This window comes from Eschrichtius robustus, chromosome 8 (assembly GCF_028021215.1).
Source record: "Eschrichtius robustus isolate mEscRob2 chromosome 8, mEscRob2.pri, whole genome shotgun sequence".
In the NCBI taxonomy this organism is placed as follows: domain Eukaryota; kingdom Metazoa; phylum Chordata; class Mammalia; order Artiodactyla; family Eschrichtiidae; genus Eschrichtius; species Eschrichtius robustus.
In genome coordinates this window covers 7,115,767-7,137,730 of record NC_090831.1, presented here as the reverse complement: position 1 = coordinate 7,137,730, position 21,964 = coordinate 7,115,767, and the positions used below count along the sequence as shown (strand labels likewise).

The 21,964-nt window shown below is 48.4% G+C and overlaps 1 protein-coding gene across 2 annotated transcripts in view; it reads left to right on the top strand.

Annotated features, from left to right (window-relative positions):
* VOPP1 (VOPP1 WW domain binding protein) overlaps positions 1–13,072 on the top strand; it is a 97,531-nt gene extending 84,459 nt beyond the window's left edge. For both annotated transcript variants that reach the window (XM_068550246.1, XM_068550247.1), the window contains exon 5: positions 10,474–13,072. In XM_068550246.1, coding sequence (XP_068406347.1) covers positions 10,474–10,664 — 191 coding nt within the window. In that variant the 3' untranslated portion in view covers positions 10,665–13,072. The remainder of the gene's footprint in view (positions 1–10,473) is intronic.
* The last annotated feature ends 8,892 nt before the right edge of the window (positions 13,073–21,964 follow it).

Sequence of the window (21,964 nt, the reverse complement as noted above, 5' to 3'; positions counted from 1 at the left end):
TGGGGATGTCATGTACAGCGTGGTGACCACAGGTAACTTTATTTATATTTGAAAGCTGGTAAGAGAGTAGATCTTAAAAGTTCTCATCACAAGGGAAAAAATGTGCAGCTATGTGCAACTATGAGGTGGTGGATGATAGCTCACTGTAGTGATTATTTCACGATGCGCGTGTGTATCAAATCGTCGTGACATACAATGTTACGTGTCAGCTACAGCTCAATAAAACTGGAGAACTTTTAGAACAGGGGGAAGAATATAAAGCCTTGGCTACAGCAGAGCTGTGAGTCTGGAGGAGAGTGGGGCTGGATTTCAGGGCTCTCTGAGCAGGGCCTCACTAAACTTGTGCACTTGACGCTGAGTGTGGGGAGGGGGTTCGGGGCCACAAAGGAAAATATGATGACATTATGGTCCCTCTTCTTTATGACGTATTATGTGGCACTCAAGTTGATAGTCAAGGTCAAGGCCGTGTAACTGTGGCAGGACACGTGTGAAGCTGTATTTAGGGAAGGGGCGGGCTGCTGTGTTACAGCGTGGTCCTGAGTCCGACTGTGTGATCACACAGGTGCACAGAGACTGGAGAGGACAGTTGGTGGCGACGTCTGAGATGTTAACATGATTTAAAGTCTCTTTGAAAATGGTTTCCTTTCATGTGACTGATTTTTTTTTTTTTTTTTTTATAAATTTATTTATTTATCTATTTATTTTTGGCTGCATTGGGTCTTCATTGCTGCGCGCGGGCTTTCTCTAGTTGCGGTGCGCGGGCTTCTCATTGCGGTGGCTTCTCTTGTTGCGGAGCACGGGCTCTAGGCATGGAGGCTTCAGTAGTTGTGGCACGTGGGCTCAGTAGTTGTGGCTCGCAGGCTCTAGAGCGCAGGCTCAGTAGTTGTGGCGCACGGGCTTAGTTGCTCCGTGGCATGTGGGATCTTCCCAGACCAGAGCTCGAACCCGTGTCCCCTGCACTGGCAGGCAGATTCTCAACCATTGCGCCACCAGGGAAGCCCCTGATTTTTAAAAAATAAAATAAAATAAAATAGAAGTAGATGGAGTATTCCCATTGGGAGATACATTTTTATTCCTTCCCATCAGTGCACTTAACGGTGAGTTTGTTGATGGTGTCCTGACTGTTCTGGCGTCCCAGTCCTATACTAAATCTGTCAACCTGCAGTGACGGTAGTGGCCTGAATAAACGATGCCAACTGCAGGAAAATGGAAATAGTAGGAAGTGTGTTTTGACAGTTTAATTACCCCCCAAATCAGAGCTGAAGCACACACAGTTGTGAGGACAAGCTGTGCCTGCCTTTTCTTGTGGGATGTGAGGGCCCCAGTGTTGTTCATGTGTATGTTGGCAGAATTTCAGCTGTATAATCTCTACAGACCCTGACAGGTCAGCCTGAAAGGCCAGATACCTAATACAGATACACCTTTCAACTCCCTTCCTCCCCCCCTCCCAAAGAAGCAGTAAAAGAAGGGCCGTCTTTGTGATGGGTAGTCCTTGCAAAAGGAAACACGAAGGGTCAGGGCTTTGGCTCCCTTCCTCAGGCTGACTAGTATGACCAGTCTTTTGTGCATCTTTTAAGAAATAATCCATGATTTTCCTGATATATATATATATATATATATATATATATATACATCTTTTTAATACTGATTGATAAAAATAACTTTGGATAATGAGGATATAACTTGAGTCATGAATAACTTCAAAGTATATGAAACAAACTCAGAATTAAGAGGGAAGTATGATGGAAACTGTCAAGTGTCAATGCATTATTATTAATCATCTGATCAAAATATAAAAATGGAGTATTTAAAATAATTTATCAAATTGTACACTACAAAGAAAATCTGAAGAAGTTTGCAAGAGCAGAAATCACAGACCTTGGGGTCTGGACTAGGACACTCTGGGTTCTATTTCTTTTCTTTTTTTTTTTTTTAAAAAAATGTTTATTTATTTATTTACTTAGGCTGCGCTGGGTCTTAGCTGCGGCATGTGGGATCTAGTTCCCTGACCAGGGATCCAACCTGGGTCCCATGCATTGGGAGCGTGGAGTCTTACCCACTGGACCACCAGGGGAGTCCCTGGGTTCTATTTCTAACCTCACGTCTCTGTAGCACATCTGGAAAAGTGACTCAGTTTCTCTAGGCCTCAAGCACCTGAACTGTGAGGTAGAGATAAGACTGTCTTAGGGTGATTGCATATGAGTTGATCCAATACAGCGCTTAACACATGGCCTGAGACAACACTGAGTGGATGGCAGTAGTCGCTGCTACTAATATTACTAAAACTTGTAGTTTTAAGAAATCTATAGATGAGCAAATTAATCATCTGCACCCACTTGGAAATAAAAGAATCCTCCTCTAAATTACTCATTGAGTAAATGAAGGATAGGAGTGAGGGAGGACCCTGTGGTCGTGATGTGCTCCCTCACCCTCACTGCAAACCTGCCGCACCCATCTTCCCATTTGGATGAATGGCAGCTCTGGTCTTCTGCCGCTCGGCCAAGTCTCAGAGCCATCTTCACATTTTCTCCCACCTCTGCCTCCACAGCTGCCACCTTTTATTCAGATTATCACAAGTCCTCCTAACTAGTCTTCTTGCTTCCCCCGTCCTCTGCTTCAGTCTACAGTTAAGTCCCCTGCATACGAACCTTCAAGTTGTGAACTTTCAAAGATGCTAACGTGCGTTCACATGTCCAATCACGTAAGTTAGTTCACGTGTCTGGCGTACACTGTCACAGGCGTGCATCCTCTACAAGTGGTTGTGCTTTTGTGTACTTTACTGTACAGTACTGTATAGAGTACAGTAGCACAGTATCTTTATTTCAAGCCCAGGATGTCCAGAAGCAAGCGTAAAAGCAGCGGTGATGTAGCTGGTACAGTACTACGCAGACATCACTGGATCGTTTTTTCAAGAGGGTAGATAGAATTGAATCCAGCAAGGAACCAGAACCTGTGCCATTCACGTCAGGCGTGAGTGACATTGCAGCTTGCCCTCCGTCTCCTATTGTTGACGACCCTTCAGCTCTACCATCTCCCACCTCCTCTCCCTCCTCCAGTCAGTAACTCTTCTTGCCTGTTCACTCGATGCCGGCCCCTGTGCGCCAGCTGTTGTACTGTACTACTGTACTTTTCAAGGTACCATACTGTAAGATTACAAATGTTTTCTTTATTTTTTGTGTTTGTTTTTTATGTATTATTATTTGTGTGAAAAGTATTATAAACTTAGTACAGTACAGTACTATATAGCCAACTGTGTTAGTTGGGTACCTAGGCTAACTTTGTTGGACTTAACGAACAAATTGGACTTACGAATGCGCTCTCGGAACGGACTCGTTCGTATGTAGGGGACTCACGGTATTTCCAGAAAAGCAACCAGAGTAAAAACAGAACTCAGAGCACAGTTCACGTCAGAAGTCCTTACAGCGGCCACAGGCCCTCTCTAAGTCTGCACATTTCCCCCTCCTACTGCCCTTCTGTTCCCGGTCACCTCTCCTACTGTTCTCTTGGCCCTCATTCCACTCTTGCTGCACACTGACCTTTTGATTTTCCTCAGACTTCCAGGCTGCCATGCTGCTGACTTCAGCGCTGTGATTCCTTCTGCCCGAAAGGTCCATTCTCCATTTACGGCCACCTCTTCGTGTACACATGGCTGCTCCTCCATCACCTCCTCCCTCACACACTTGCTCATGTTGGGCTCCTTCACTTCTTCCAGGTGTTTCACCTCTCAGAGACCCTCCCTCTGTAAACAGTGAGAAAATGGACTCCCTTTCCTCCTCTTTGTTTTCTCTTTTTATCTGTTTCCAACATCCCCACTTTATTTTTATCTTTAGCACTATCATTAGTAATATACTACATACTTTGTTTTTATCTTGCTTATTATCTTTCTTAACTGCAAGCGTCATAAGGACTTGAGATTCTCTGTTTTCATCATTGCTGTGTTCTGGGTGCCCATAACAGTGCTGGCAAATAGTGAGAATTCAGTGTTTGCTTAATGCACACGTGAATGACGTATCAATGAAAAATTAATACAAAAACATGCAATGTAAGTGAACTGACATTTAAAGGTAAATTCATAGCCTTATCCTTTGTTAAAAGTTTAAAATAAGAAAGCGAATTAGCTGACCTCTCCTTAAAAGAGGTTCAGAAATTAATGAAATAAACTCACAGAAAGCAGTAAGAAGTACATAATAAAAAATAAAAATTAATTACAGGAAAAAGAAAAATTGATTTGCAGATCTAAAGGTTAGTGCTTGGTAAAAGGCAATAAAAGTAAATGATATTGCCAATATATATCCAGAAAAAACTGTAATTGGAAAAGATACATGCACCCCTATGTTCATAGCAGCACTATTTACAATAGCCAAGACCTGGAAGCAACCTAATGTCCATCAACAGATGAATAGATAAGGAAGATGTGGTACATATACACAGTGGAATATTACTCAGCCATAAAAAGAATGAAATGATGCCATTTGCAGCAACATGGATGGACTTATCATATTAAGTGAAGCAAGTCAGAAAGAGAAAGACAAATACCATATGATATCACTTACATGTAGACTCTAAAATATGACACAAGTGAACTTATCTACAAAACAGAAACAGGCTCACAGCCATAGAGAACAGACTTGTGGTTTCCAAGGGGGAAAAGGGTGGGAGAGGGATGGAGTGGGAGTTTGGGATTTCCAGATGCAAACTATTATGTATAGGATGGATAAACAACAAGATCCTACTGTATAGCACAGGGAACTATATTCAGTATCCTGTAATAAAGCATAATGGAAAAGAATATAAAAAAGAATATATATATATATATATATATATATATATATATATATATATATATATGTCACTCTGCTGTACAGCAGAAACTAACACAACGTTGTAAATCAACTATACTTCAATAAAATAAATTTTAAATAAAGTAAATGACATTGCCAATCCCATCCCTGATAAATCTAATTAGTAAAGCTGGATAAAGAAAAAATAAAATCATAAATTGAAACATTACATATCCAGAGGAGATTAAAAATTACAAAGAAGTACTCCTGAAATGGAAAGTTTTGGTAAGATAGGAAAGTGCACATTACCAAAGATTCATTAGAATATTGAAAATTTCAGTGGTCCACAAAGCAAGCAAGAGTTTGAGGAAGTTTTCAAAGAGTTAGCTTTCAGAATGGCTCCAAATTCATATGGTATCTTTGAAACTTTTAAGAAACAGTTCATGTCAATGCTTATGAATTACTACAAGTATAGAAAACTATGGAAATCTACCTAATTTGTTTTGTAAAGCTAGTGTAACTTGTAAAACTAGTGTAACCAAAATAAAATTATATTAGATCATGTTTAATGATCATAAATACAAAAATCTTGGGAAACTGAATTAAACAGTGTGTCCGCTCGGGTGGGGCTCTTGTCAGTCAGTCGACTCACCTTTGCTGAATCTAGGGCTCCCTCTCAAATCGCACGAAGACTCTCAAGGAGGAAGAGATGATGGCTGCAAGGAGTGGAATGACTTCAAGTCTCTGGAGAAGGACGCTGTGGCCGGGTTAAGAGCGCAGCCCGGGGCGGGTGGTGGAGCGGGGGGAGCCTGGGTCGTGACAGCCCTTAGCCAAGCCCTTCGTCCTCGGACGGTGCTCAGAATGTAGGTCCATCACGTCACCAGCCCTCTCTGGTTTTGCCCGTCCCTCTTTAGCCGGAACTTCTTCCCCCATTTCATCACCCCGTTGTGAGACACATGTCATAGTGGAAAGAGCCTGGGCTTTCCAGTACACTACTGGGTTCAAATTCCAGCGCCTCCGTATAGTAGCTGTGTGACCTTGGCAAGTTGTGTCTTCCTGAGCCTCGGTGTCTTCAGGAAAGTGGATGCAATACCAATACCCCTGCTGTCCCCACTGCGCCCTCCACATAGGATAGAGATGCAATGCAGACGGCCGTTACAGACACTTAACACCTGAGGGGACAGCGGGGCAGCGTTGTGGCTGCACTTCTCCTGATCCTTTCCTCTGTCTCCTGGAGAAACAGTCTTCCTCTAACTCCAGCTTCTTCACAGACGCTCTGCCTTATCTTTCTCTAACTAAACCCATCTACCGTAAGCCTTCAGAATTGAAGGGCTAGTTCTCCTCTCCCACATTCCGCCCCTGCTAAGTTAGGGAGATGGTGCTGGTGTCCCCTTGGCTCCTGGCCATCACGTCTATATCCTTACAGTCCCGGCTACTTTGAATCCCATACCAGTTGGCTCTGCCGCTCTTTGTCACCATTTTGCTACTGTCTGTGAGCATCTCTTCTTTGGGGACTTCGGAATCTGCCTGCTCAGATCACCGCCCCCCAGTGGCACGCGGTACAGAGGCTGCCTGTGTGCGCGCCCGGTCCCCCTTCCCACGCAGGGAACTGTGGGTCCCTGTGCCGCTGCTTAAGGCCACTGCCTGTACTGCTCCTCTCCGCCCAGGTGACGGACCGTGCTGGGTGCCCTCCTGTGTACCAGGCTCTTTGCTAGACAGTGGGGTTCAAATGTGGAACCAGGCTTAGAAGGTCCCTGCCATCATTGAGCTTATATTCTCTGTAGAAATCCTCTCTCTTTCCTGTATTCCTGTCCCTAACTCTATAAACCCGCTCAAGCATTTCCCATCCTTAAAAATACTTCTGCCGTAAGAATATACAATGGGGAAAACACAGTCTCTTCAGTAAGTGGTGCTGGGAAAACTAGACAGCTACATGTAAAAGAATGAAATTAGAATATTTTCTCATACCATATACAAAAATAAACTCAAAATGGATTAAAGACCTAAACGTAAGCCCTGAAACATAAAACTCCTAGGAGAGAACATGAGGCAGAACACTCTTTGACATAAATCATAGGAATATTTTTTTGGATCTGTCTCCTAAGGCAAAGGAAACAAAAGCAAAAATAAACACATGGGACTACATCAAACTAAAAAGCTTTTAACAGGGCAGGAAACCATCATCAAAACAAAAAGGGAACCTTCTGAATGGGAGAAAATATTTGCAAATCATATATAAGGGGTTAATATCCAAAATATATAAAGAACTCATGCAACTCAACAACAAAAAGCCAAAAAACCTGATTAAAAAATGGGCAGAAGACCTGAATAGACATATTTCCAGAGAAGATATCCAGATGGCCAATAGGCACATGAAAAGATGCTCAACATAGCTAATCACAAGGGAAACGCAAGTCAAAGTCACACAGAGATATCACCTCACACCTGTCAGAATGGCTAACATCAAAAATTTAGCAAGGATGTGGAGAAAAGGGAAACTTGTGCACTGTTGGTGGGAATATAAGTTGGTGCAGCCACTATGGAAAACAGCATGGAGGTTCCTCAAAAGACTAAAAATAGAACTAATAGAAATAAAATGACCCTGCAATTCTACTCCTGGGTAAACATCCAAAGAAAATGAAAACACTAATTTGAAAAGTACATGCCACCCAGTATTCTTAGCAGCTCTATATGTACAGTAGCCAAAATATGGAAGTAAACTAAGTGTCCATCAACAGATGAATGGATAAGAAGACCTGGTGTATATGTGTGTGTGTATATATATATATATATACTGCATTACACACACACACACACACAATAGACTATTACTCAGCTATAAAAAAGAATAAAATTTTGCCATTTGTAACAATGTGGATGGACCTGGAGGGTATTAACGCTAAGTGAAGTAAGTCAGACAGAGAAAGACAAATACTGTCTGTTATCACTTATATGTGGGATCTAAAAAATACAACGAATGAATATAACAAAGCAGACTCACAGACATAGAGAGCAAACTAGTGGTTACCAGTGGGGAGAGGGAAGGATGGAGGGGCAAGATAGGTGTAGGAGATTAAAGAGGTATAAACTGCTATGTCTAAAATAATAAACAAGGCTATATTGTACAGCCCAGGGAAATATAGCCATTATTTTGTAATAACTTTAAATGGAGTATAATCTATAAAAATTTTGAATCACTGTGTTGTACACCTGAAACTAATATAATCTTGTAAATCAACTGTACCTTAATTTAAAGCGGTTTTTTTCTGTTTGTTTTGTCTTGTTTTGGCTGCGTTGGGTCTTCGTTGCTGTGCACAGGCTTTCTCTAGTTGTGGCGAGCGGGGGCTACTCTTCGTTGCAGTGGGCAGGCTTCTCATTGCGGTGGCTTCTCTTGTTGTGGAGCACGGGCTCTAGGCACGTGCGCTTCAGTAGTTGTGGCGCGCAGGCTCAGTTGTTGTGGCTCGCGGGCTCTAGAGCGCAGGCTCAGTAGTTGTGGCTCGCGAGCTCTAGAGCACAGGCTCAGTAGTTGTGGCGCACGGGCTTAGTTGCTCCGTGGCATGTGGGATCCTCCTGGACCAGGGATCAAACCCGTGTCTCCTGCATTGGCAGGTAGATTCTTAACCACTGCGCCACCAGGGAAGTCCCTTAAAGCAGTTTTTTAAAGAATAAAAAAACAAAACAAAACACGTCTGCCCTTGTCGTGCATCCCTTTAGCCACCACCTCTCCCCTCTGGTCTTCACCCCTTACCCTGGAGCAACTGTTTGCCCCGGCAGCTGGGCTTCTGTGCCAGCCATGGTGCTGAAACTGTTGGCCAGAAATCCCGAATGTCCTGTGGGCTGAGAAGGCGCGGTGCTGCCCTGTCCCCCCTGCTGCCCGGTGACACAGCTCCCACCTCGCTGCTTCACTCCTTCCTCCCATTCTCCTTTCATTCTTCGCCGCCGCCTACACCTCCTGTGTTTCTCCTGGTTTGAGTGCTGGTCTTGTCTGTGCTGCTCTCCCCAGCCGTCCTCTGGCCCTTCCACACACTCTTCCTGGGAGGTTTCGGCCAAGGCCACGTCTCTGCTGCCACTTCCACAAAGAAGGCCCCCAGAGCTGCCTGGGCTCCCGCGGGCCCTGCCCTTTTCCTCTGTCCCGTCTCTCGCCTGGTGGGCCCCTTATCAACACCAGGAGCCAGGCCTTTCCTACGTAGGCCTCTCCTCCTCCCCACGCGCTCCACACTGAGCTGGTCCCGGGTCCTTGGATACACCTCCTGAACCCCTCTCTCATTCTCTCCTCCCCGTTTCTTCTCTCATATTCAGAGGTTTCCATTGTGTCTTTCCCGGACTATTACATTAGCCTCTTTTTTTTCATCTTTAACTTTTTATTTGTATAAAATATAAAGGGATTCAGAGATAAATAAAATATAATCTCTGCCCTTGAGAAGCGCATGGTCCTGGCTGGTCACGGGCTCGTATACAAACATGTCTTGTAAACGAGCACGTCTCCTGGCAGCACGCAAGATGCACCAGTAGAAGCAGGTGCGGCCATGTGTTTCTGTCCTGTACTCTGTCCTTCAGCACACTTGTAGATTTCCAAGACATCCTGCACGCCTTGGTGGGCATCTTTCCAGGAATCTGACCTTTATTCAGTTAAACTGTGGCAGAGGAAGATTTGCACAAAAAGAGACCCTACGCAATACACACACAGAGACGACCTCTCTGGTGCCCGAGTGTCTCCTGGGTTGAATGAGGCCTAACTCAGATACACCTGATTTCACTCGTGAACTTAGCCCAGCCCACATAAAACCCGGAGCCCACAGTTTCTCTTCTTGATTCTTTATTTATTTAGTCAGTGTCCTGTCATGTTATCAACATGACCAGAAAAAGCAGATCTAAGAAATAGGCTCCAAAACAGCAGCTCAGGTGTTTCTACTGTTAAAATGAGAGTCAGGGCTAGATTTGGGGCAGGGTGACCAGTATTTTCCCTCTTGTCACCGTCTGTGCCCTCTGGACCCCCGTGCCCTGCACCCTGGCCCGCAGCAGGGCTCAGCCCGCGTCCTGCAGCCTCTCCCTGAGACAAGAGCGTCCTGTCCTGCAGCATCCAGGGCAGAGGGAGCGCCCACAGACATGTCAGCCCAGCCCGCTGGCATCCACCCCGTAGCTCGTCGCCTTATCTGGGAATTGGGTTCACCTGGATGACAGGTAATCTGCCCTGATTAAATGTTAATCCAGCAGGTGGGAGTGGAGCTGATACTTCAGCAAACTGTTCTCAGAAAGTGTGTGGAGGTGCCGGTGACGATTCTGGCCGAGAGTCGGGAACACAGGGGTTCCCTTTTCAGTTCTCTCTGAGTTGACTTACCTTTCTACGCCCAGGCGTTTTAGGCTCTCAGGGACACTCGGCCCTCTCTGATGGTAATTTTTTGGTGCGCCTCCCCAGGGTCTTGGCAGAGCTGCCCTGGTGTGTCACTCGGCTGCGGCTTGGTCCCTGCCACACCTGATCCCGCTAATGTCCCTCCATCACTCAGACACCCTCTCGCGTTGTGGTGCTTTCTGGCTGTCCGCATCCAGGAGAGGAGAAGCTCCAGGAGGCCGGGGCGGGCATGTCGCCTTTGCTCGTTTCCTGATCGCAGGTGCCCTGCTGTGTCTGGGCCCTGGCTGTGATGGGCTGTGGGTTTTTTTCTGCTGTGCTCACATCTGCTTGCCTGTCTTTCAGGAGCCCAGCAGCTGGGGCTGCCGTTTTACACCGACCCTGGAGGACCAGGGATGAATCCTGCTGGGAACCCTGTGGCGATGGCTTTCCAGGTCCAACCCAACTCACCCCAGGGAAGCATGGCCTACCCACCGCCCCCTTCCTACTGCAACACGCCACCGCCCCCATATGAACAGGTGGTGAAGGCCAAGTAGCCGGGAGCTGCCTGGCACCTGCCTGTGCAACTGGCCGGGGAGGCCGGAGAGGCTGTCACTCGCCCTCCCTGTCTCCATCACCGTTCACTTCCAGGAATGGTCTTCTGAGCCACTAAGGGCAAACTCCTTTTTGATATCTTCAAAGCAAGCACAGCTTCCTTTCAAGTTTTTCTTGGAGGACCAGGATTTGAATTCACCCCGTGTCTCCTCTGTTGCTTCTGTTTCCAATGTAATCTGTGCTCTGGCCGAGTGGAGAGTCCCGAGGGTTGACCCCCTAGGGTGGCGCGCCCAGACCCTCAGGGGAGAGACCCCCGGCGGAAGGTGAGGCAGGGCGCGTGCAGGTGAGTACGTGTGAACGCGAGGAGGGGGCCGGGCCGCCCGGAAGGCCCCGCACATGGCAGGCAGCCCGTCTGAAACGAGGCACCACCACGGGGCCAGCTGTGTGAGCCCCTCGCCCGTCAGTCTTCCTCTTCAAAAGGCTCTCAGAGAAACAGGCGTTGGCGGCGCAGCCTCGGAGCCCTCTCTTCTCCATCCCCTTCCTGAAGACCAGAGCTGCCCTCTGCACAGCCAGGGCTGGGGGAGTCCTGGGCATGGCTGGCACCTCAAGGAGATGAGGATCCGGAATCAGGCCAAGTTGATGTCTACAGTTATCTGAAAGTCACTGAGCAAAGTTATTTAAGTTCATGGGAAATTGCCCCCTGCCTCAAACCGGACATTGCATTTGATGAGCTCTTGGTCCGACTTGGGGAGAAAAATGCTCGCGCCCTTTTCAGTGTGTCCTGTGGAAGGTGGCGTGGAGTCCTGTCCTGAGGTCAGATGCGGAGTCCTTCCTGGACGTCGGCAGCTCTCTGGCCTGCGGTCACGGCCAGGCGCCTCTGCCCCTCCCCTGAGGTAGCTCTGACGGCGCGTTGTGAGGGACACTTTCAAAGCAGAGAGGCACATCCGGCTGGGAAGCCACATCAGCCCCTGGAGAGAGGTGTCCCAGCAGGGCGCAGTCGGTGGCTTGAGCCTGGGCTGGGCAGGCCTGGGCCCTGGCTGACTGATCTCGGCAGGTGTACGCCGGGCTCCGAAGACGATGAGCTTGCCAAGAAAAAGACGGGAACGCAAAGCCCCAGGACTTCAGAGAGAGCTCTTCAAAAAGGACCGAATAGATTGCACTGAGGAGTTCATCAAAATTAGAATAAAGAAGATCTGGTTGGAAACGCAAACCCTGGCTCAGAAACCTCTCTGGCCCTGGGATCACAGGTAATCCTGGCCTGTTAGGGGGCCGGAATCCTGCTCCTCTGCGTAGTGAGTAATGCCCACGATCGTGTACTTAAACCCAGAGTGAGACCTGACAGGTCACGTACAGGAAGGGCAAAGGCCGCGTAGCCAAGACATGTAGATCCCTGTATGTGTAGCGGTGGGGTGGAGTGCTTATTTTTGAAATGAACTAAACAGAGCCTCTTGAGTTGTCACTCGTTGAACCTGAGCATCAGGGCATCTCACCGGAGTGGTTGCTGAGGGTTTTCGTTCCCTAGCCCTAGTCTCCGTGTCCCTGCTCTACCGGGACACGTCTGTGGCGTAGGAGTGAGGAATCAGGATGGGGCCACAGTGACTTACCTTTCCTAAGGATGGGGACTCTGGGAGCCTCCCCGGGACTTCCACAGGACGCTCTTGGAGCCAGATGAACACCTTGGAAACAGTCTGTGAACACAGATGCTGCTGCCGGTGTCTTTGACCACCGAGTGTGACCTCTGAACTCCTGTGCCCAACTTCAGTACCTCCCCGCACTCAAGTCCTTGACTCGAATGAGACAACAAAGCGCAGCATTTGCTGTTGACAACCCAGGACAGCTACATGGGTCCAAAAGGCCCTCCTCCTCCAGGTCATTCGTTCTGCATTTTCAGGTCCAGTCTCTCCCTTTACTGTTCTGATGAGGAAGCGCCCCGCGAGCTGCCCCTGGAGTTGGATTGGGTACAGCTGAGTAGCCACCCAAATGTCCGTGACGGAAGTCTGTTTATCTTTTTGATAGCAAAATGATCTTGAGACTGAATGATTTAGGTAGCACTCAACAATTTTATATTCACGTTTGTGTGAGATACATTTTGTTTTCCCTTGAACCGGGGTGAGAACCCACTACTGTGGGCACTGACAGACACTGGGTGTGGAAATTCCACTCGCAGTGACACCTCCTGCCCATTCCGTTTCCCCCTGTGCTGTCAGTGGGCAGTGCCCACCACTTGGAGCCAGTCCAGCTCCCGGTGTGTGAAATTCCATAGAGTTCCGTAGAGTGTGTGGCCAGGAGTGAGCTGGGAGCAGATCGGTGCATGCTTTTCCTCTTGTAACACTTGGCTCATTTCTCTTTTTTGTTCTTTTGATAGGGTCATGTTTCCTATGTATGCAAAATAAAAATAAATTTGGGTGTGTGCCTTGACTGTTTTGCTGGGGAGTGGGAAAGAGGGGAGAGATGAAGTTTCTAAAGAAGGATGCACAGTGGGCTCTCAGTTCAGCTGGGTGGGGTGGCGTGGGTGAGGCATGCACCCGATCTCAGGAGAACTGGAAATTAGATGCTATCCAAGAAGATAAGGAACTTTTGTTTCACCAACACATTTAAAATATCTAGCTAAGGAAAAAATTATCGGAATAGGAAGACAGAAGCAATAAGTATGTGGACTCACAGCTAATACTGATATTAGTTATCTGGGGGCCTGAGTGTGCTTTGCATAGGTAGGGGAGCCTTGATTTTAAAATCCAACTCTGGGGCTTCCCTGGTGGCTGAGTGGTTAAGAATCCGCCTGCCAATGCAGGGGACACGGGTTCGAGCCCTGGTCCGGGAAGATCCCACATGCCGCGGAGCTACTAAGCCCACGTGCCACAACTACTGAGCCCACGTGCTGCAACTACTGAAGCCTGCGCGCCTAGAGCCCATGCTTTACAACAAAGAGAAGCCACTGCGATGAGAAGCCTGCGCACCACAAAGAAGAGTACCCCCGCTCACCGCAACTAGAGAAAGCCCATGCGTGACACGAAGACCCAATGCAGCCAAAAATAAATAAATTTATTTTTTTAAAAAAAATCCAACTCTAATTGGTCAGAAACTATTTCTCTCACAGACCTATAGCTGCTACAGTTAGGCTGTATTTTAGATGAATCACTAACTGAGATAATGTTTATAAAGAAGTGTTTTATAATTTACTATCTTAGGACAGGAAATAAGGTAGAAGAGGCCGGACAGCCTGCTGGTGGGGAACTCAGAGCTGATTTACACGCCTCACTGGACGAGCCGCTGGCCATCAGCTTCCCCCAGTGAAGCGGGAGCAGGGTCATTTACACATCAGAGGTCATGACTGGAGATGGCAAACAAACACAGTATTCACTCTTGTCTGTCCCTCCCGAATGTCACTGAACTCCAAAAAGTCCATAATAGTTATCAAGGCAAAAAAGTGCAAGATCAGAAATTGTAATTTCTGAAATAGAAGGTGGCAGGTGGGATTGACAGATGAAGAAAACAGATCTGAGAAGGTGGGAGCCGACAACGTGCAGAGGAGTTTCAGTGACTCAAATGATCTCCGATCTCAGTTTCCTCAACTGCAAAATCACATTATGGTCACTCAACAAATGTTAGAAATCCTGTTCTCCCTCATTCCTCTTTTCCCTGCGCAAGCGGAATTGAAGCCGAGGGGGAGAGAGAATGAGTTCCCACCCCGTCCTTTGCCCATCAGGAGATGAGCTCCGTGGTGTGAGGGGAGCAAACTCCCCTTGATTACACCCAGGATGTGAAGGTGGAAGCCGAAGGGGTCCCATACACTGCCACTGCCCCCCACGTCACCTTACCGTCTTGAAATGTTGGCTGTGGGCTGATCAGCAGTGGGTGTTGAGCCCACCAGAGCTGGGAAGGAGAAACCTCGGGCGACCATCTTTTTTCCCCACCATTCACGTTGAATGAGGTCTGTGCGTGCCCCAGAACCAGCCATGGTTATAAGCAATCCGTCCTGTTACTTGGGTGTCTCTCCTGCCATTCCCTGGCACCCGCATAGCCTTTTGTTCCAATGCTCCTGCCTCCTTGGCTGTGCCGCGGTGTCCAGGGTGGATCCTGCTCAAAGCCTTCCTAAAAACGGTGTGGTTGGTGCAGGGACGATTATTGACACCTCCTGCCCCCCCTGGTAGAGCTGGGTTCTGTTGCATCTCCCGCTCTGACTCCAGGCACCAAGGTCCGGCTTTGCTTCTGTGAGGAAAGGCTCCTGGTCCCCAGGGTGTAATGAGGGTGGAGGAGGGCCCGTGGTCTCAAGGGTAGCAGGAATGCAGGGGGCGCTGCTTTTTCTTCCTCTCTGGACTCGAAATCACAAACAGTCCCGAGGTCCTGAAAGCCCTGAGTCACATTTGCCACAGACCGGTGCTCACTGTACAGGAACAGGAGACCATGTACCTTTGTGTGTACAGAGTGTGTGCCTTTGAAAAGTGCCTGGTCACAGCCCTTACAAACAATAATGATCCCTCATGTTTTTGAGGAAGAAAGGAATTTTTCATCTTGCTTTAAAGTTTATAAGGAGAAATGCTTTTAGATGGATGTTCTAGACCAGGACTGTCCGTTAAAAAGATGTCAGCTAAGCATGTTATACTAAATTTTCATTAGTTACATCAAAAAAGATGAAATTTATTTTAATAATATTTAACCCAATGTATCAAAATATTATTTCAACGTGTAGCAGTGTAAAATATATTAACGAGAAATGTTACATTCTTTTTTCCATACTGTCTTCCAAACCCAGCGTGGACTTTATATTCACCAGCACGGTGAACTTGAGGCAGCTGCGTCTCAAGTGCACCGTAACTCCACCGCCAGTGGCTGCTTTATTGGACAGTGTGAGGCAAGTGCATAAGAAAATACTCCGCTCCTACGTTCTGGCCGGTCAGTCACCACAAAATCCAGTGAGGTTAAAAGGAAGTTAACTATGAAAAGGTTGAAGGTAAAGTTCAACCTCAGGTGATACAGCCTACAGTTTTTAGGGACCCAACACATTCTCTAAATTAAACGTCTGATGTTGTAGATTCTGTAACGAAACTCAGTCTTAAGGTTACAAGTCAACAGTCTTGGGAGGTATGGGGCAAATTCTTCCTGAGCTTCTGGGGGGCGTGAGGGGTGCTGCCCCCATTGCAGCTCAGCCTTTCATTCCAGTCCCCAAAGGCACTGCTAAGGAACACCCAGGTGGCGAGGCCGCAGGTCCAGCGGGACCTGGAGAGCATGCCCAGATCACGTGCTCAGGTCTGGTAGATGGTGCTAGGACTAGCCCTGGGCTTTTCTGCCCCAAATGTCCCCCAGCCACCAGCTGTCACTCCTTTGTCCTCACCAGGTTCTCCAAGGAAACAGAAATCCTGGAAGGAGTGAGTTGCTATCAAGCAAGGGAAGGGAGGGAAAGGCAGTTAGTTGGCTTCTTCATGCCTGTCATGGTCAGGAGGAAGTTAGTAGCGTGCCTCCGTGTGGGTGCAGAAGAGATGCGGATGCAGATTGCAGAAGTCCTGTCCTCTCGCCAGAGCCCTGATCCCCCCCAAACCTGCTAACCGCTCGTGCCCTTGAATGAGTTTCTCCCCTCAGAGGTGACAAGGTTGTACTCACAGGCAGCTAGGACCTTTCTCACCTGAGTCTAGGACTGGGCCCTAGGATGCAGGTCCAGGAGTTGGGTGGGTGGAGGGGTGAGGGGGACAGAAAGAAGGTGACAGGATCTACCAAGGGCAGAGTCTGGTGGGCGGGAGGCCTCCTGTCTCCAGGACCCTGCAGCCTGCTCTCCACGCCCCTTCCCTGCGCTCCCCTGGGGAGATGCGAAGCCCGGTCCCCCCTGCCAGGCGGACCGTCCACTCGCAGAGATGGCGGCGGAGCGGGGAGGGTCCGTGTGTCTCGCCCTCAAGTACCAAAAGGCCCCAGTGCCCGGCATGTGTAGTTCGGTTCTGGGGAGCCCTGGGAAGGCACGTGCGCGCCTAGCTCAGGTCGGTGCCCGGCCAGCCGTGTCCCCCAGAACCTGGGGAGGACGCTCTGGGCGCGCTGACCTTGGAGACCGGCTCCCTCCTCCCACCTTCTGCTCTTGCTGTCGCCGTCCTGTCCTCGTCGCCCTGGGTTGTGGTGAGGGTCCGGGCTTAGCGCTCGCGGTGGAGCTGGATGGGCACGGAGGGACCATACGCGCACATGGACGGGCGTTCCGGACGCCCTGCCTCGGAGTCGCCCTGACGACTGGGGGCACGGGACGTCCTGGTGCCCCGTTTCCCCAGCTGGAAAGTGGGGCTACGGAGGCGCCCAGGGTGTGGTGCGAGTTGGGCAGCCAACGACGCACGCGCCACCCCGCGATGAGCCCGGGACCGGGGACCGCGGCTTCTGCGCCCAGATCGCCCGCCCAGAGAGGGGACTGGGGACCGGAGACCAGGTTGGGGCGCGGCGGCCCCGGGGAGGTTCCAGGAGGGGACCCTGCTTAGCCCTTCTTGGCAAAGTCCCTGCTGATATTTTTTTTACTCCAAACCAAACCCATGCCTTTATTCTTAATCTAAAATGTAGACCGTACAGGAAAGCACAAAGCAAAAGGTAAATAGAAATCACCTGCGACCCCAGTATCCCGAGGCTGCAGCTGGGCGTGTTTGCGCCGCTTTCTGGGTCCCTTGCTCTGACGACACGTGCACCGCGGGATCCTTCGTAGCCCGCTTTTCTCTAGCATTTTTCCTGGCATTTAAATAGTCTCCTGCTTCTTCCCTGCAATGATTAAACAGCGCCCCACCACACGGCTGCTCCGCAGTTGATTTAACCCACACACTCTGATCTAATTTTGGGGTCGTTCCATTTTATTTTTCATTTTTAAACAACAAAGTGTTCTACACACTCAGAATAATGAGAGTAACTTTTGCCTAAGGCGTATGGTGGATGCCGGCTAGCCGCTCGGGAGCGCGCGGCGAGGGGCCGGGCCGGGGGTGGATGAGGACGCAGGGGACCCGAGTCGCCCTGAACTCCCGCCGGGGCTCGATGCGCTCCCTCCCGCGCCAGCCCGGACCCCGGGCCGCGGACGCCTAGCCCCGGACGACTGTGCGGGCCGAGATCGCCTGCAAACCCCCAGGACGGCGGCTGCCGCGAAAAACCAGGCTTTCTCGTGATGCCCCTCAGTTTGCTGGCGTTAAGTGCGCATGACCGCGGAGCAGATGTACGCACGTGAACACACAAGCCCGCTTAGGACACAGACGGCGGCGCCCCGCGCATCTGCTCCATTGCGCCTCCTACCACCGCCTACATTTACATTTACAATCCCCCTGCTTTTCTTCCTGATTTTACCACGTATGTGTTTTGTTTCACTTTTCACTTCATGGTATTAATGTATTTCTCCAACTTGCTTTTTTTGCAAAAATTGTTGCTAATTTTTCCGTTATGAACAATGCTGTGCTGAGCGAGCTTGTGGCCACTTCTAATGTTCATCCACGTTTATTTCCTCAGAATAAAAGCTTAAGACTTAGATTGCTGGGTCGAAGCATCTGTACATTTTTTCGGGCTTTCGGCAGATATTCCCATTAGGAAGATTGTGCTGACGTGTCCCACCAGGCTTCGCAGGCACTGCGTATGATTAACGGTCCATGCACAGCTGCCCACTTGAGGAGGAGCCGGAAGCCCCATTTTTGTTCAATTTGTATCATTTATTACATGAATCTCTTCCCAACTGTGAGAAACACCTTCTCGAAAGGTGTGTGGTTGGCAAGACCAAGCTCTCATGGAAAAGGGAAGGTTGGGGAGAAAACATGAAATAGAGCATATATTAAATATATCTATGAAATATTTATGATATATAAACATAGCACTGTATATAGCATTAGGTATATAGATACATGAAATGTAGCTTTAAATATATATTACGAGTGGAGTTAAGTAAAACCTCTCTAAGCTGTCCACCCGCAAATACCTATGGCAGTCTTCTCCTGAACGTCCTCCCTCAGTTTATTGTTCGGGTGGCGGCATCACGGCCTGGGGCAGTCTCTCCCCTGTTCTCTGAGGACACACGCATCCTACCTCTTGAAGTGTTTGAACCAGCCCAGACCTGGCAGCATCAGAGCCCTCATTTTCATTCTTCAGTGACGACACTACTCACCACGGGCTCTGGCGCCAAAGCATCTCTGCCACTTAACGCACTGGGTAGCCCCCGGCGAGGGATTCTGCACCCTGAGCGTCAGCTTCCTCAACTGAACCGTGAGGACAGCAACACCTCCATTGTTGCGTGGTTTAATCCAACCCCCATTCCCTTCCCTATTTCTTCTATAGAAGCCAGAAGAGCCACACAGCTTCTTTGCAACAGGGGCACAGTCTTGGCCAATGATTGATAGATACTACAGAAGTCTACCGTGGGCCTCTGGGAAAGTCTTCACTTTCGTCATAAATGAGGCTGGGGTTGCTGGCACCGCAACTGTTTGTGTCCCTTTTCACCCTGCTTTCAACATTGATGTGATATCTGGAGCTGCAGCAGCTACCTTGTGACCATGATGGAAAGGCCAAGATGATCACGGAGATACCGGCTTTCATAGGGTTGAACCAATTCTAGGTTTCTTATTCCCTGAAAAAATAAATTCCTGTTAGAGGTTTTCTGTAAGTAACCTTCCTTGTGGGGTGGTTGTGAGAATCACGTCAAGTAATTTTTTTAAGGACTAAATACAGTACCTCATGCTGATACTCACTCAATAAAAGGTATTTTATGATTATTTTTAGTAGTGTGATCTCAGTTGCCACAGGGTATTTTCACCTCTGATACATGAATGGCCAGGAGTAAGAAGATGCTTGTCGAAGGCGATTCTCTGCTTCCAATTAGCATCAGTGACCTTGGGCAAGTCTTGAACCTCTATGGGCCTCAGTTTCCTCAGCTGCTTATCAAATAATATTAAACTTCCCTCTCAGCTCTAAAATTCTTTGATTTTCTTTTCTTTTCCCTGGAAGTCTTTCCATCACAGGATGTAGCATCCCGACTGACGGCCAGAGAAGGATGTGGAGGGCGTGTGATATTCCTAGTGCAGTTTACAAGTCCCTCAGGGCACCCTGGGACTCCTAACCAGGCCTCTGCATGTGAAGTACAGAGTACAGAATACCACCTAAGAAAAATGTGTGTTGCCAAACATGTCCAACCAGGATATAACAGCATCTGGAGCGGTGTTATCCGACAGGAATTTTTACGATGATGGAAATGCTCACACTGTCCGGTACAGTAGCCACGGGCTAAATGTGGATACTGGGCACTTGAAATGAGGCTAGGATACATATAGCTGATTCACTTTGTTACACAGCAGAAACTAACACAACATTGTAAAGCAATTATAGTCCAATAAAGATGTTTAAAAAAAAAAAAAAAATGAGGCTAGGGAGATGCAGGAACTGGATTTTAAAATTTAAGTTAATCTTCATTAAACTAATTTACATTCAGACACTCATCGGTGGCTAGTGGTTACCATATTGGACAGTGTAGCTCCAGAGTCCAAACCTAACCTCCAAGTTACAGGAAGTGGGAGATGGCAGGACAAGTTTCTGCGGGGAAAGAAATCAGACAAACTCATGGGGGAGGTTTGTAAGACAACAGTCCTGGTGTCTTCAGAAAGTTGATGTCGTTAAAAACAAAACAAAAAAGCAGGTGAGTGTCCTAGGTTATGAAAAGATTAACGAAATATAAAGCAGGAACCTAGATTGGATCCCGATGGAAAACAACAACAATATGGACTTAAAGCACTCCTGAGTCCGTCAGGGCACCGGACATGGCCTGGATGCAGCGTAATATTACAGAATCATTGTTAGTTTTCTCAGGTGTGACACTGGTATTGTGATTATGCAGCACATTATTATTTTTATTCAATTTTACTTTTTAATAAACTTATTTTTGGCTGTGTTGGGTCTTCATTGCTGCGCGCGGGCTTTTCTCTGGTTGCGGGGAGCGGGGGCTACTCTTCGTTGCGGTGCGCGGGCTTCTCATTGCAGTGGCTTCTCTTGTTGCGGAGCACAGGCCCTAGGGCACACAGGTTTCAGTAGTTGCAGCACGCGGGTTCAGTAGCTGTGGCTCGTGGGCTGTAGGGTGCAGGCTCAGTAGTTGTAGCACACGGGCTTAGTTACTCTGCAGCGTGTGGGATCTTCCCGGACCAGGGATTGAACCTGTGTCCCCTGCATTGGCAGGCGGATTCTTAACCACTGAGCCACCAGGGAAATCCCTACATTTTTCTAAAAAAGCTCCCATTGGATCACACTGGTTTACAAACATGCTGTTATTTTTCTGAAAAAAAAAAGTGTTTTCTTGATCTTATTTCTCTTACCAACTATGGCCCCATTTCTTTCCTCTCTTTTGCCCCATTTCTTTCCTCTCTTTTGAAAGGCCAACTCCTAGCCTTCCTCTCACTTACCAGGATCACGTGAAACAGCCGGTCACTCCTCTGCACACGTACAGCCTCCTCACTGGCCGCCAGGGAAACAGACCTCTACCCAGTGACTGCTTCTTCTCAACCTCCTTTGCTGGAGCAAACTCCTCCCGATCCTTGGCGTTACGTGGCCAAGGCTCGGCCTCAGCTCCTTCCTTCCCTATTCCCTTTCCCCTCACTTTCTGGGTGAGCTCTCCCAGCTCACAGCTGTAAATAATCAATACGCAAATGACTCCAAAGTGACAGTTCCCTCCCAGATTTCTTTCCAAACTCCAGCCATCCCGGTCACCCCAGACTCCACATGCCCTGAGCCCCCTGACTGGCCTCTTCCACATCTCAGCCGCTCGCGACGCCCCTTCCGAGGCCAACTCTGCTCCCTCGTGCTCTGCACTGGCCGTCAGGAATCCTACTGGCTCTAGGACACCGCTAGAGGCCGACCATTCTCGCCAAGCCCACATCATCTCTCTCCTGCACCAGCCTTCTGGTTTCCCTACGTCCACCAGGCATTCTCTCAGGATGTCCCCTTCGACGCATAAATCAGATAATGTCCTTCCTTTGCTCAAACCCTCCAGTGGCTCTGTACTTCACCCAGAGTAAAAGCCAAACTCCTCTGAATGGCCTTCCAGGCCCGGGCCTCCCTCCCTCCTCCCCCCGCCTGCTCATTCACTCCGCTCTTGAACAGGGCATGGCCTCTGTCAGGGGCTCTTTCCACAGATACTCCTCTGGACAACTCCTTTAATTTCTTCACGTCTTGGCTCAAATGTCACTGTCTCTAGTCTTACTCTGACCATTCTGTTTAAAACAGTAATTGTGTTCTCTCCACCGTCAGTCCCTCTTATTTTGTTTTATTCTATCTTTTTTTCCATATTATTTATTACCTTATAGGAGAAAGTTTCTCCTTATAGGAGAAAATTTGC